Genomic DNA, 16,760 nt, shown 5'->3' with positions numbered 1-16,760 from the left:
AAGATATGTCATTTTCAAACCAGTGACTTGGAGTCAATTATATGTCATTACTGCAGCATTTATAATCTGGAAGTTTTGTTTATACATCCTCTGATCACTCACTGTTTAGCCCATAATACCATTTATTACATTACATTGTATAGGAATTACTACACCCAATCATGTCAGAAAAATGTGCCTCACATCAGGGACTGTTGTAAGCAAACTGACAGATGACTATTGATCACTTACTGGGTCCTGCTTCTGATGCTGTTGGGGTCTCATTCTTCCCGCTATTGATGTGGTCCAGGGTCGGTCTGCAGGCTGCACATTTAAGGAGCAGGAATGGCTTGCAGGGAATTTAAAGGGTGGTAGGGGCACATGGCTACTGATGTCGCGAGCCCACCTTATTTCAATCTGGCCTACTTATATATAGTTACTCTGAGCACAGATATATGCCAAATTAAGCTAGGTATACACTGTGCATTTATTTGGGGCCAATCAACCAATTCTCATCTGGTTGGTCTGATCATAGCGCAGTGAATACACAGCACATGGAGCTGACTGTCGTTCATACACCTAGCAGATCGGGCAAAAAAACAAGTGAAAATTGTGGCTCGCTTCTCTGATTTGTCAGATGTGTACCTAGCTTCAGGCTCCTTATTGTTGCTCTAGCATTCCTGGTTTGCTGTATCCAGTATCATGACCTTAGGGTTTCGGTGCTCCTTATGTTCCTTCTATCTGCTGTTATTGGTTCTGATTCTGCTCCATTTGGTTTTGACTCAGATTATTCTGTCATTTATTATTCTGACCTGTTTGGCTAATGTGCAGTCCAATAGGTACCAATTATGGCTTGTTGACCATCTTTCCATTGTCCATTACCAGCATGTCACACTTGGAGGCACGGCAGAGGGCTGCGATCTAACAGTCTGCCACCAGCAAAGATCAATACACTTTCCTGGGGTCCTTGGTAAAATTTGCATCTCTGCAACTGCCAGTACAAATACAAGTGAATCCACATAGAAGAGTGTGAATTCTGTCACATGCTCTCAGGACAGTAAAGTTGTTTAGGTTGATGCCACAATTTTAATTGTTTCTCATAAACATGGTGAAGGATTATTCACCCGATGGTGTCACCTTCCAGCACCACTTGATAATGCAGTTCCTTTGCTCTTGCACCACTGTACTCAGGGCTGGATTAAGGTCTGTGGGGGCCCTTGGGCAGCAAATGTGTGAGGGGCCCTATCAATAAAAGTTATATATATATATATATATATATATATATATATATACATATATATATAAAATGCCCACTTTATGGCCAATGCTTCTTTCAGACCGTAGCACAGTTTCTCTCATGTACATTTAATTTCCGGCTTAAGAAAAAAATTGGGTGTTCTTCACCCTCTTTGCTTTGGGACAGGATCGATCCTATGCCTACATCTGACGCATCAGTTTGTACAACAAACTCTGTCAAAATCAGGGGTCATCAGAACTGGTTGGGTACATAAAGCTATTTTTAACTCCTGGAAAGCCTTCTCTGCTTCAGGACTCCATTCCACCATTACTTTCTGTTTGCCTTTGGTAAGGTCAGTCAGTGGGACTGCAATGGTGGCAAAATTGGGTATAAACCTCCTATAATACCCAGTCATCCCTAAGAAGGCTCTCACCTGCTTCTTATTCAGGGGTCGTGGCCAGTTTTGTATTGCCTCAATCTTATTGAGCTGTGGCTTTATCAAACCTCTGCCAATGGTGTCTCCAAGATACTTTACTTCTTCCATCCACAGACAACACTTTTTTGGGTTGGCTGTCAAACCTGCCTTATAGATGGAGTCCAATACTGCTTGTACTCTGGGCAAGTGAGACTGCCAATCAGGACTATGAATGACCACATCATCCAGATAAGCAGCAGCATACTGTCTATGAGGCCTTAGAATCCTATCCATCATTCTTTGAAAGGTAGCAGGTGCCCCATGTAGCCCAAAGGGCAACATCTTGTATTGAAACAACCCCTCTGGTGCAGAAAAAGCTGTCTTTTCTTTGGCGTTCTCAGTTAACGGCACTCGCCATTACTCTTTGGTTAAGTCAAGAGTGGTTAAATATCTGGCTGTCCCCAGCCTTTCAAATAGTTCATCACCCTAGGCATTGGATAGGCATCGAATTTTGACACACTGTTCAATTTCCAGGAGTCATTGCAGAAACGCACACTCCCATCGGGCTATGAAATAAGCACAATGGGACTTGACCACTCACTATGCGATTCCTCAATTACACCCAACTCTTCTAACATTTTTTAATTTCTTTCGACACTGATTCTCTTTGGGCTTCTGGTAACCTATAGGGCTTTAGGTTAACCTTAATCCCTGGGTCAGTGACTATGTCATGTTTAATGACCGTGGTTTTCCCTGGTATGGCAGAAAACAGCACCCTATTTCTGGTCAGAAATTCCTTAACTTCCTGCTTTTGACTTGCTGACAGGATATTTCCAACGTCACTTCGGGAACCACGGGCCCTGGGTTTACCGGAGGGGCTTGGACGGCTGGTAGTGCTGCTTTATTCTTCCAAGGTTTTATAAGATATACATGGTATATCTGTTCTGGCTTTCTTTTCCCCGGCTGGTAAACTTTACAATTGACCGGCCCCACTTTTTCTAAGATTTCAAAGGGTCCTTGCCATTTAGCCAAAAGTTTACTTTCTACTGTTGGAACTAACACCAAGATTCTGTCCCCGAGTTGCATAACCGAGCATTGCGGTTGTATACCCTCTATTGTGCCTGTTGGGCCTGTTCTAAGTGCTCTCTTACTATCGGCACCACCGTAGCAATTCTTTCTTGCATTTGGGAAACATGATCAATAACTGTTTTATACGGACTGGACTGCCCCTCCCATGTCTCTTTGGCAATGTCTAGTAACCACCTTGGGTGTCTCCCATATAACAAATTGAAAGGTGAAACCCGGTGGAGGATTGAGGTACCTCTCTTATGGCCAACAACAAATAAGGCAACAAGTAATCCCAATCTCTACCATCCTTGTCAATTACTTTTCTTAGCATATGTTTTAAAGTCTTGTTAAACCTCTCCACCAACCCATCAGTTTGGGGGTGACAGACCGAAGTTCTTAACTGTTCGATTTTGAACAGGCGGCATAACTCTTTCATGACTTTTGACATAAATGGGGTACCTTGGTCAGTTAGTATTTCCCTAGGTATTCCCAACCTGCTAAAGACATGGACTAGCTCTCTAGCAATGGTCTTGGTTGATGTACTGCGCAACTATATCGCTTCCGGGTACCTGGTAGCATAATCCATTATCCCCAGAATATATTGATGGCCCCGGGCAGACTTCATTAAGGGTACAACCAAATCCATTGCTATTCTTTCAAATGGTACCTCAATAATGGGTAATGGGACTAGTGGACTTTTAAAATGTGGCCTTGGAGCATGATACTGACATTCAGGGCAGAATGCACAATAGTCAGATACCTCTTTATGGACCCTGGGCCAGAACCTCTGCAAAATTCGCTCAGTGGTTTTCTCTACCCCTAGGTGGCCTGCCATTATATGACAATGGGCCAGATCTAACACTGTTCTTCTGTATGCTTTAGGAACTATCAATTGTTACACAATATCTTCCCCTTTCTTAGTCACCTTATATAAAAAATCCAGACATATTGCCATGTGAGGATATGACAAAGGACTATCAGGGTCTATGGGTTTACCATCGATCACTTTGACATTCTCCCTGGCTTTTACCAGAGTAGGGTCATTTAACTACTTCATGGCAAAGACCTATCTTCTGACCTCTAAATCAGGCAGACGATCAACTGGCTCAATAACACTTCTCACCTCAGTGGGAGGCACGTCACTTGGCGAGCCATAGCTGGGCTGGCAGCTCTTGAATGATGTACACGCCATTTCACCAGGCATGTATGACTACTAGTGCTGTGCGTCTCGTCGGCTGTACGATGTCCGCTTTGTGGTAAGTGATATATTATTAGTCAGGCCTTCTAATGTTGTGTACCGCTGTGTGAGGCTTATTACCACTGCTATTGTTGGTAATTATTCATTATATATTTTTTGTCTTCAGTTGTGCTAGCCTGCCTGTGGATTGTGCATTTAGCCTTCGGGCATATCGTTGGGAAGCTATACAGTTATCATCTTTTGCTATATTTATGGATTCACTTGGTATGCATTTGGGCTGGTTAATAATAGTAGTTGATTTGTGCTGTCATTAATATCTGGACACCCCTCTTTGTATGTAGCTGGTGTTTTTTTATTTCATTTTTGTGATATACCTGTACCCCTATATGTAGTATGTATTGAGAGCAGTTGTGCTATTGTTAGTTATTGTATTTTTTGTTTATTGAATGTTTATTTTCATATGTGTATGTAATTTTTATGGTATTTGAAGCCTGAGAGACTTAGGGCCTGATTCAGACTCGGACGCTATTTGCGGCCACTCGCTCTCAAAAAGGGTCTGTCTATGCAAAACATGCGCTCGCTCTTTGTGGTGTAAGGACACCTCTATGTCTTAGTGGGCGAGGGATTATTGTGCTCGCAAGTGTTTAAAGACGCCCCTTTGCCACTTGCAACAAACGTCATCAACGGGAACTGTAGGATTAATTGGGACCATCGGGAGGCATCGGAGCTGCTCGCAGCACTTAAGGTAGACCTAGGCTCCCGCAAGCAGTGCGAGCAGTTCATGGAAAAATCATCCAAGTCACATGTTCAATGATGTTACTTTGCTAATTATGCACACCCATTAAACTCCGTTCTGACGGTCGGGCACGCCCGCTTTCGCACATCCACTCCCCCATTCACAAGCACCTTCCCCTGTTACCACCCACAAACTTCACTATCTGTCACTCAAAGTAGCGGCCAGGCTGTGTACTACGAGTGGACGATTTCACATCGCAGACGCTTGTTTGCGCACGTGCACTGCGACTTATACGCATGCGCAGTTCTGCGACCATCGCTCAGAGCGAGCGCAGTTTAGCGTCCGGGTTTGAATTAGGTCCTTACTTTGTGTATTTTTGTCTTTTTCTTTTTTTTCACAGATAATGTGACATTTTGACAGTTGTCTACTGTTGTTTTGTGATTGGAAATTAAATGTCCTGAGGATGGTCCTTTAAGGACTAAAACGTTGACGCACCATTTGATGACACATTCTGCTTATGTCTATTAAGGACGGCAACTTGATATCCAAATAAAACATAATTTTTTTTATAAAAACTTTGGAGAGTGCCCTTGTACACAAATACTATGACATTTCTTATGAGATTTGGATTTGAAAAATCCTAGTGGCACCCCCATGGCGACTAAACAAAGTTGGTGTGAGTGCAAGATTTATGAAAAAAATAAATAAAACGGGTTCGGTTTTACTCGGTTCTTATCGCCACTTTACCGCAATTTCGGCTCGATTTTATTCGCTATCCAAAACACGTGTTCGGCGATAGCCAATAAAAAGATCAGAGTAAAACCGAACCCGCTCACCCCTAAAATAAATATATATATATATATATATATATATTTATATATATATATATATGACACACACATACATACATAAAGACACATATATACATATAAACATTATTGCTTACTAAGTGTGGGGGGCCCTCTATGTGTGGGGGCCCCGTGATGACTGGCCCTGTCGCCCTCCCTATAATCCGGCCCTGACTGTACTAGTACACATGTGCTGCCAGGATTGATGAGCAATTTTGGTATACTATTCTGTGAGTTCTCATCATACTGTGAGCCTGTCACTACTCCCCATGCTGCCCCATTACCCTCACTGTGTGCCTGCCACCCCTCCCCATGCTGCCCCCTTACCCTCACCCTGTGTGCTTGCTACCTCTCCCCATGCTGCCCCCTTAGCCTCACCCTGTGTGCTGACATCTTACCCCTGTGTTTCCCCCTGACCACCAACCTGTGTGCCTTTCACTTCACCCCTGTGCTGCTCCCTTACCCTAACCCTGTGTGCCTACTACCTCACCCTTGTGCTGCTCCTTTACCCTCACCCTGTGTGTCTACTACCTCACCCCTGTGCTGCTCCCTTACCCTAACGATGTGTGCCTACTTCCTCACCTCTGTGCTGCTCCCTTACCCACACCCTGTGTGCCTACTACCTCACCCCTGTGCTGCTCCCTTACCCTAACCCTGTGTGCCTACTACCTCACCTCTGTGCTGCTCCCTTACCCACACCCTGTGTGCCTACTACCTCACCCCTGTGCTGCTCCCTTACCCACACCCTGTGTGCCTACTACCTCACCCCTGTGCTGCTCTCTTATCCTCAACATATGTGCTTGTCTCCTCACCCTGTGTGCTGCCCCTTATCACTGTGCAGCTGTTACCCCTGTGCTGCCACTTACCCTGTGCAGGGACTTGTTAGCTGCTACTTTATTGCATGAGGTTAGGTACCCTACTGCTGCCATAGACAGGAATGGCAGTATATGACCCTCCACCTCTATGATTGTCCAAATGTGTCACTGACATCAGCTTGCTGGAGACAGTTGGTAAGTAGCATGACTCCTACTTACTATATATCAGAGTCTTATAAGCTGCAAAGTAACTGTAGAACATATCATAAAATGGTTCTCCTGTTTGTTATTTCAACTTCTGTAGCAAGAATCCTGTCAGAGCTGCAGTAGTTGTGACATGGAGCATAGGGTTTTAATCTTGCATTATAAACTTCCAGTTCTGCATTAAAATATCTTGTATGTTTTTCTTGCAACATATATTATGCTGTCTGAGATTTATATAATATTATTCACACCTTGGTTGTCTTTTTAATTTATTTTATATTGTTAATTTCACTGATCACTTTGCTAAAATGCTTTTGGGATTATAACATCACAGTGGTTATACTATGAACTGGTGGGCACTATGGGGTGTCATATTATGTATTGGGGGCGTTGTGCTATGTCATACTATGAATTTGGGGCACTTTGGTGACATGCAGTGAATTGGTGGGCACTACGCTGTGGCATACTATGAATTTGGAGACACTGTGTCTGTCATACTATGAATTGGGGGCCAGTTGCGTAACTATAAATTTTGTTCCCTCCTGCCCAAAATGTTTCTTGTGCCCTTAACCTACAGACCCCTCTCCTTTTCTAGAGAACACTCTCCATCTGTCTTACTACTAATACCCCTATTACTCACCTAGAGACTAATGGGAGCCCCTCCATAGACTGCTGTCCACCCTCTTCCCTGTATTACTGGGACCATTCACTATGACACCTCTCCCCTCTTTGCCTCTAACACCAGCTACCGTCACTTTATCTATGCCCCTTATCTGTCCCGATATTCGGGAGAGAGGAGGCAGCAGCAGCTCCTCCCCTCCTCTCTCCCTCCCCCCCTGGGTTTCTTCTTCCCACAGGTCTTGCTGTATCTGCCTTCCCAGCACCTTCCCTCCTCCCCAAGTGTTGTGTTCCAGCGCTCCCCTTAATCTGGCCCTGCCAGCACCCCCAAGCCATCGTGTGGTCTGCGGGGACCATTGCTACGTCACTGTTGGGGGCACTACTCTGAGGTATACTATGAATTGGTGGGCACTATGCTGTAGTATAATTTAAATTGAGGGCACTATGCTATAGTATACTATAAATTGGGGGCACTATGGAGTGGCATACTATGAATTTGGTACTACACTGGCATACTATGAATTGGTGGGCACTATGCTGTGGTATACTATGAATTGGGGGCACTATGGTGTGGCATACTTTGAATTGATGGGCACCATGCTGTGGCATACTATAAATTGTGGTCACTACTGTGAGGCATAGTTCTTGACACTAACATGTAGAGGGTCTGATGCCATTCAGGGAAGCCTGAAGGCCACTGAAGGCACATTTGTGTTCTATAGAAGTTTACATATATTTTGGTTGCAGATGGTGGTCTGGCTCCTAAACCTTTAAGCTGACTCCTAGATTTTAGAAAAAAATGTTGAGCCTTGCATATCTACATTCTATTTGTATATACACTTACAGAACCATTTTAAGTGGGCACCATTTTTTCCACTTTTCTATTTTGTGGGTTACTACTGTATCCTGAGAATATGTTATCAATTTAAATTAACAGTCTGATACAATTCTTTGACATAATTTACAATTTATATCTATTACCACTGATATAGGTAGTTCGTTTTATATTATTCATTTAGTAATGTTTTGTAGATTTTTTTAGTTTGGTTTATTGTGCTATATTTATATTACATTTTAATTTATTAATTTACTAGAGTTAATCTTCCGTTCGTTGCTAATAGACTAGTGCTTCAACTATTTATTATAACTGTGTCTGCATTAATAGCACACTGCACTACTGCTAGTATAAACAGTCATTACTTGTCTGAGAGCTGTATCCTGTAGATTAACTGGACATTCATCATAATGTGCGGGGCTTGTATATTATGACTTTTTATATTGACATTTATTGGGCCACCAGCTGACAGTAGACTTATATTAGTGAGATTACTGTTATCTATCTCAGCTATTGTCAGCACTATTAGATCGTAGATATTAGGTTATACAGCCTACAACTCACATGGGTTACCCTTGGGCTAAAGCTAAATAAAGTGATCACATGCATACATGTAATATATATTCAGGAAGACAAACTTTAAATGTACAATGCAGTATATACTGTACACAATTGTTACTGAAGCCCTTAACTGCTTTAAATCTTTAGAAAAACATACTACATATAATTAGTGTCAGCAAAAGTGGTTTAGAACATTTAAGGGTATACTGTATTTTTGTATTTATTTCAAATATGTACAAATAATTATGGCCAGAAGTATGGATAAAATATGCCTTATGTATTTGTATAAACTTGCTTCTTCTTCTATTATTATTATCATATAAATAGGAATAGTTTTCCACAAGTGGCTTTGCTAACCCTGGCGTGACTGATTTTATATTTCTCAACTAATTAATTGTGAAATAAAATAATCAAATTACAAGTCACTTAGTTTACATACATTATCTCATATGATGTCACAATATGAATCCATACCATTGCTCAGCTGACTACAGCCACTAGGGGGCGGGAATGTGGGGATAGGGTTAGACACCACCAGGGGGAGGTTAGCGTTAGGCACCACCAAGGGAGGGTTAGGGGGGGGGGGAAGTATTAGGGTACTTAGCGCCCCTGTCGGGCTTCCGGCGTCAGGATTTGAACCGGCAGCAATTCAGCCGCCGGCTATCCTTACATTATTGTTTTAGTGACTACAACTCTAAAGTATATGTTCAAACTTACCACAGTTTTCCTCGTCGGCACCATTATCACAGTCCTTGTGCCCATTACAGTGCAGCAGTTGAGGCAAACACACTGACAGATTGCCACAAGGGAACTGGCCTAGGGGACAAGTTCCACTGTCCAAGCTGGACGGGATCATTAAGGTGTCTGTAAAACACAAAAAGCAGGAAAGGTGAATTGGACCACTCCATTTACTTTCAGTGGTAGCAAATCTTGTTAATGGTGCTTGAACCTGTACTAAATGCAGTAACTGGAATGAAATATTAAAACACACAATGGTAGAGCTACACTTGTTAGAAGCAGTAGCGCACGCAGGGGGGGTGAAACCCCCCTGACAGCCTCGAGAGCAGACACCATGTTATTAAGCCTCGCCCCCCTCACGGCAAAATGCAGCGATAAATGGGTTAATAAGGAAGAGGCAGAGCCAATATGACACAATTCTATTAGAATCGCATCATTTGGCTCCAGCCCCTCTCAATTGACTCGTGAATCGCGGCATTTTGCTTCTAGGGGGAGGAGCCTAATGACATGGTGCCAGCATGCCAGGTCCCATCCCCGCAGCTGCTGCAAGGTAAATATGTGTGACATATGTATTTGTGTGTAAGGTATGTGTGATATATGTATGTATGTATGTGTATGTATATATGTGTGTGTGTGTGTATATGTATGTATGTGTATGTATGTATGTATGTGTGTGTGTTTGTGGAAACCCCTCTGGAAAAATCCTGCGTTTGGCCCTGACAAGGATTGCAGCTGTTATGAGCCACAGCTTCTAGGTGGGGGAGCTGTCTCCTGCTCTCACATCCTTTGTGATGCATATAGCTGATACCCATTTTGCAGGTGTGCCCCCATGTTGCAAATGCACACCTTCAACAATTGCCTTTGTATTGCATATATGAGGTGAGTGTAGATAAAGTACCACTAAAAGACCAGACAGTGGAGCTCATTCAGACCCGCTCGCTCCCAGCGTATTTAAATTCAGCTAAGTGACGCCAAGGCAGCCACTCGCACGACAAGGCATAAGCACGCCCACTATGTCTTGGCGAGCGATCACTTTGTGTTTACTGACGCCCACCAGCCTGTCTTTACCCGCCCACTAGAGTACGTCATCTCCAGGAAGTATATACAAACATCGGTACATCGAGTTCTATCGGATCTGACCGCAGCACTTGCAGTTGACTGTACCCTACCGCAAGCACTGCGAGCACTTCAGTGTATAATTCAACCAGGTGACGCGTACTATGACTCTGCCTGTTAATTATGTACGGCCCACAAACGGCGTGAAAACACTCTGGCATGCCTGCGTCTGCAACTCCACTCCCCCGTTACTACAGCCCGGCACCTGTTACCACCCACAAACGGCCTCTCCTGTCACTCTTTCAACTGGGCTGTCTTTGCAGGACAAGCAAGATAAATCCGATTGCTCATACTAGTTTGCGCAAGCGCACTGTGAACTACACGCATGCGCACATTAGCGAACATCGTCTGCAACTAGCGTCTGCTTACTAGCGAGCGGGTCTGAATGAGCTCCAGTGCTCCAAGAGGCCTATAGCACTGACACCCGACATGGGGCTGCAATGTGCATGTTCTGGCTCTGCGGATGCTCCAATTGGCAGAATGTGATCTCCTGGACCAGCATTGCTGGGCGCTACACATATCTGACAATGGAGCATAGAAATATAGCGCTATGTCCCTGTATATAAAAAAATATTTCACTGTAGTTAGTTGTAACATGCAAATACATTTGAAAAACAGAAAGGGAGCATAGTAAGGGGGCCAAATGGTTCATGTCCGGTGCCAGCACTGGTTATAGATACGGTGACCTAATAATAGCACAAGCAACTGAAAACTGTAGCAAGAAAACAAAGATCAGTTTGGTTCATTTCATGATTAAATCAGTTTGTTCTAATATGGTAATGTCAATATTTATTCTAAGTTTGAACAACAAGATATTTCTGTGCTGGAGGAGAGAAATCTCCATGTGAAATTCAGAGAACTTATTGTAGCAAAAGATTGTGTATTAGAGATGTGATATTTTGTAAAATAAAGATCAAATTTAAAACGGTAACACACTGACTATCCAATTATTATTATTATTATTATTATTATTATTATTATTATTATTATTATTATCCTTTATTTATATGGCGCCACAAATGTACCGCAGTGCCTTACAAAGTACATAAATAAGTGAACAAGAAACCAGTGACTTACAGTGTAGTACAATGCAGGACAAGGGTTATATACATTGCTACATTAGAAAACATAACACTCAAATAAGCAACAAATCATAAAACACTTATTTAATCTACATTGTAGATGTTCATTTATCTTAATATAGTACGTGTAAATGTGTATATTGAAATTCCCTTAAGGCCCCTACACATTCAGATACATGAAAAAGTGACAAATCTAAAATATCAACTACAAATACTGTAGGTACATTCAAAACAAAATCAAGAATAATCAAGTAGTACATTCAGGAAATACTGTATAGCCTTTACTGAGTCTCTGGAACAGGAGGACTAAAATAATATTGTCCCCTATTATTGATATAGGGATGTTGCAACATCTTTAACACTCATGGGTTCATCCACCCAACATTTGTCCTCTTTTGTGAGAAAATAAACACAAAATGTCTTGTTCAGGACATGGTTCATTGCAGCCTGTGCAATCAATGACTGAGATCAGCTGTATAATGGTGGCGCTTCCTCTTTAGATTTACTAAGGAGCGTAACCAGAATTTTGTGGGCCCCAAAGCAAATTTTTATGGGCCCCGTACCCAATGCTTCTAGAGAGACACCTCTCTGCACAGTGGCTGATCATTCTATGCCCTATAATACTGCCCTAGTTTGTTTTATGCATCATACAGTAATAGTGCCCTACAGTAGTTCAACTTATGCCCCAAAGTAGTGCCCAGGTTCATTTTATGCCCCACAGAAGTTCCCTAATTCACATTAAACCACACCGTGCCACCAGGTCATATTATGCCACATTGCATTTCCTCCAGTTCACAATATGCCACATTGTAGTGCTGCCTGTACACATTATGCCAACTAGGTTCTACCTGAGGGGGTTACCTTCTAATGCAGGACATTCCATTTTGAGTGGAGATCTTTTCAATTTACAAAATCTTAGCAAAGCAAATGACAATTTATCCTACAATAAGTAAAAAAAATCCTTTAAATATCCCATTAATGGCAATCACACAAATTCCCTGCATCAATAGCTTCAATAAACCTTTGTAATAATAGCTGGATATACCACTCTTATAAGAAAGGCATCTAAACCATTATTAAATCAATGTGATGATTTACCATTACCTCCTCCCTTGATAACGTATTGTACGCCGATATCTTCAGTCCGGACAAATTACTGATATATTTACATAATTTTATAACAATGTTTTTAGTACTAGTAGCTCTTACATTATATTCTATAGTCACTTTCAGAGCGGCTCCTTTAAAGTGAAATTGGAAAGGGGTAGGGACTGTACCCCAATATGGCACTGTGTACAGGACGGACATTTCAGTTACATAAACTATTCTTAGAATAATGCTATATTTTATCATATATTGTAAGGAAAAAAGGAAAGCATTTTTCTCATAATTATATGAATAATAGGCTGAAGTACAATTTGCTTTTTCACTATAATTCTTAAATCCTGTTACTATTTCTGGAATAGATGTGTCTATATTGTGCTAGCCCAGCACGACTGCTTCTGACATATACTTATCTCTCTCCCGAAAATACATTTCCTAATGTATGCCATTTATTTTGTATGTTATATTTGTAATAATCATTTATATGTGAAAGGTAAAGAAAGCAAAATATGATTATTAAATAAACGCATTCAACCTTTTTTTACTTTCAAAAGAACATTTTTAGACACCTCTTAGGAGACTATTTATTTGCTTAGTAGAGATGAATAATAAAATTCACATTCAGAAACTGTCATCTTGAACAATTAGTGGAAAGCGTTCCTTGAAATTATCCTATTACCTTTAATGAAAATATATCGGAAGTAATTTATTAATGTAGTTCAATTTAGATGCAATTATCTATTGTGCTGATAAAAGCAGCAATCTCAAATAACTACAGTATTGTAGCAGACGGACTAGAGATTGCAAGATGGAGCCATGTCATGTGTCTGGGTTTCCCCCTTGGGATAGATCAGGTGCAGGCTTACTCCTTTCCTATTTGGTTTCCCACTTTGCCAAAAAGTACTGCAGGGGGAAAAGATTAAGCATTACCCCAGTAGCTAGCAAGTCTATATCATACTTGCCTACTTTTGAAAAAGCATTTCAGGGAGATTCTGAAAGCGACACCTACGAGCGCAGCGGTAAAGTGGGCGTGTACTGCCACATCTGAGAGGTGTGTCATAAATTGATTTATATCCAAATGTAAATGAGCCCCAAAGCAGTTAGTAAGTTCTACTTGTTATGAGAACACACTGATACTTTTCAGAAAATGCATGTAGCCATAGGGATCATTGTGCCTGATTCAGCAAGGATCGCAATTGCAAGCTGCAGGCAGGCTATAGATACAGTATATGATATATGCAAGTAGGCAGCTTTGCAATTGCGATCCCTGCAATAATGCAAATGCAGCAGGAGGTGTATGACACCCCCTGCTGCATTTGCGATCCCAGCACTGCGACGGAGGTTGCAGGCTGGGATCACCATGACGACCATCGGTGGTCGCGATGGTGGACGGTGCTGGACAGCTGAGTAAGCCTCAGGTTACTTAGGCTGGCAGGCTTGCAAGCTCATCAGTCTGCGTACGTCTATGCAGTCTCTAGGCTGGCCACTCCCAGAACGCCGGCCGCCCCCGGAACGCCCCTTGAATGCCTCTTCCTGTCAATCAGGCAGAGGCATTCAAGGGCTTGCGTGCTATTGAGCAGGACTCATTCTAGACACTCTCAGAATGGCTCCTGAGCATGCGCAGATTCCCGATAAGTCACATGGGATTCTGCAGCCATTCTTTGCGAACACGATTCATCAAGTTTGTTCAAAGAAGAAATCAAAACTCCTATCACCGCACCATTTATTGGTAGGTTAGTGGTAGAAACCTCCCCCCGGAAGGATTAGGTTTAGGGTGCGGGTAGGGGGAATTAGGATTAGGCACCACCCCGGGAGTTTTAGGGTTATGGGCAGCGCCAGTTCTCCCGTTACGCATGGTACGCAGCTGCGTAAGGCGCCACATAGTGGAGGGCCATGCAGGCCGCAGTGCAGACTGTGTCTCTGTGACACAGCTGCACCGCGTGTGTGGCGCTGACCGGATGGAGTTCGGTCAGCGCTACACAGCACAAACACACAGCCGCCGGCAGCTGTGTGTTTGCTTTAGCAGCTGATGAGAGTCAGACAGACTCTCATCGGCTGCTGCTGCTCCCACTGCCAGAGCCGGACATCTTCCGGCTCCCGCAGTGGGTAATGGGAGTGACGTCATGACGTGACGTCACTCCCATAATGCAAAGCGGCGGATGGAGGAGCTGGTATCCGCGGCGGGACCAGGAGCAGGAGTGGGTTTCAGGTGTTTTTTTTTTTTCATTTTCATTACGTCTCTACTGCGGGGGGTGGGGGAAGGTGGAATACTACTGGGGGCACTACAAGGGGGGATTACTAGGGGGGGAATACTACTGGGGACACTACGGGGGGTAATACTACTGGGGGGCACTACAAGGGGGGATTACTAGGGGGGAATACTACAGAGGGTAATACTACTGGGGGGCACTACAAGGGGGGATTACTAGGGGGGGAATACTACTGGGGACACTACAGGGGGTAATACTACTGGGGGCACTACAAGGGGGGATTACTATGGGGGAATACTACTGGGGACACTACAGGGGGTAATACTACTGGGGGCACTACAAGGGGGGATTACTACTGGGGACTCTACAGGGGGCACTATATAAAGGGCACTGCATAGTGGGTACCACTACTGGGGGCACTATATAAGGGGAATACTACTGGAGGCACAAGGGGCACTGCACAGGGGGGACCACTACCGGGGGCACTGTAAAAGGGGCACTGCATAGGGGGTACCACTACTGGGGGCACTGCATAGGGGGACTACTACTGGGGGCACTATATAAGGGGAATACTACTGGGGGCACAAGGGGCACTGCACAATGGGGGACCACTCCCGGTGGCACTGTAAAAGGGGCACTGCATAGGGGGGCGCCAAAAAATATACTTGCTTACCAAACAATTTGGGCTAGGGCCGGCCCTGGTTATTGGGACCACCAAGGGAGGGTTAGGGGAGGGTTAGAATACTTACCAGCCTCAGTCAGGATGTCCTCCTGTTGGGCTTGTGCAGTCGGTATTTCAATCCCATTCTGAAATAACTCATCATGTTTATTGCTCACTGCACCCATGTTTTCTGGAAAAAAGTCCACATGAGAGTCCAAGAAATGAACTTTTAATGACATATTGTAACCCCATTGCTCTGTAAAATATAAGAATATCACCCCCTATTTCAGAATATTTTCTACTTTGTGATTCACAGGGCTGGATTAAGACCTTCAGAGGCCCTAAGTACTTAAAATATTTTATTACCTCATATATATTTTGGTCCCCCCCAAAAGAAAACAAAGAAAAGTTTTCTTCAAAAATCTTGCCAGGCCTTTAAAAACCTCCAAATTTGAAGACCCCCCAATCTGGCAACACTGTACTGAGCTCCGCTGCACTCACTCTCAGTGGATGACTGAATGGGACAGCCGACATGACCAAGACAAGAATGGTCACAAGAGCCTCGGTGGACCGTGTGGCAGTTTACCAGTTACCAGGTTCTAATTTTGTTGTATTCCCAATATTAATGTATATCATTAACCTCTATTATTACTATTTTATTATTATTTTTATTATTGTATATAGCCTTTTTCTGGAACCTGGTTCAGCTGCACCAAATTCAGTTTTGCACCATGTTGCCGATGGTAAATCCGACAATGGAAAATTTCTGTGGTGCACCCTTCCCTTGATGCCCTATTGTGCTTATTTTGCTTAATAGTTAATCCAGTCCTCAGGGTCGTTATAAGAGAAGAGGGGGCCAATGTACAGTCTCCGTTTGGGTCCCCTCCTCTCTGTCAGTGCAGTAGATTCTAGCTTCATGTCTGAATCTACTGCGCATGCACGGGTCTCCGAGAAAATGGAGTCTGCGCCTTTTTCTCAGGGACATCTCTTCTGTGCATGCCCGAATCACAGGAAAAATGGCCATTTTCCCTATGATTTTTTGCTTCCCAGCAGAGCAGGTCACCGGAATCGGCAGAAAGGTGAGTATAATTAAGTATGGGTGCAGGGTGTGCCGTTTGGCCCCCCCTGGACTCAGAAGCCGTATGCTCCACACACCTTGCACCCATTATAAAGACGCCCCTGCCAGTCCTGGTGATTCACCAGAACATTTGTTCCGGCACTTTTGAAACTCTGCCACAGTTTTCTCCACTTCATTCCACTTTGCTTCAAATCTCCCATCTGTTATTTAATCTCAGCATCAATGCTCCAGCAAAACTTATTTCTCAATTATGTGAA

At 43.3% G+C, this 16,760-nt stretch overlaps 1 protein-coding gene across 2 annotated transcripts in view; it reads right to left on the bottom strand.

Annotated features, from left to right (window-relative positions):
• Positions 1-16,760, bottom strand: part of LOC148525157 (relaxin receptor 1-like) — a 433,734-nt gene that overhangs the window by 239,951 nt on the left and 177,023 nt on the right. For both annotated transcript variants that reach the window (XM_088471159.1, XM_088471158.1), the window contains exon 2: positions 9,232-9,378. In XM_088471159.1, coding sequence (XP_088327285.1) covers positions 9,232-9,378 — 147 coding nt within the window. The remainder of the gene's footprint in view (positions 1-9,231; positions 9,379-16,760) is intronic.

Source organism: Taudactylus pleione, unplaced genomic scaffold, assembly GCF_031769625.1.
Source record: "Taudactylus pleione unplaced genomic scaffold, aTauple2 ptg000111l, whole genome shotgun sequence".
NCBI lineage: Eukaryota > Metazoa > Chordata > Amphibia > Anura > Myobatrachidae > Taudactylus > Taudactylus pleione.
This window is presented reverse-complemented; position numbering and strand designations above follow the sequence as displayed.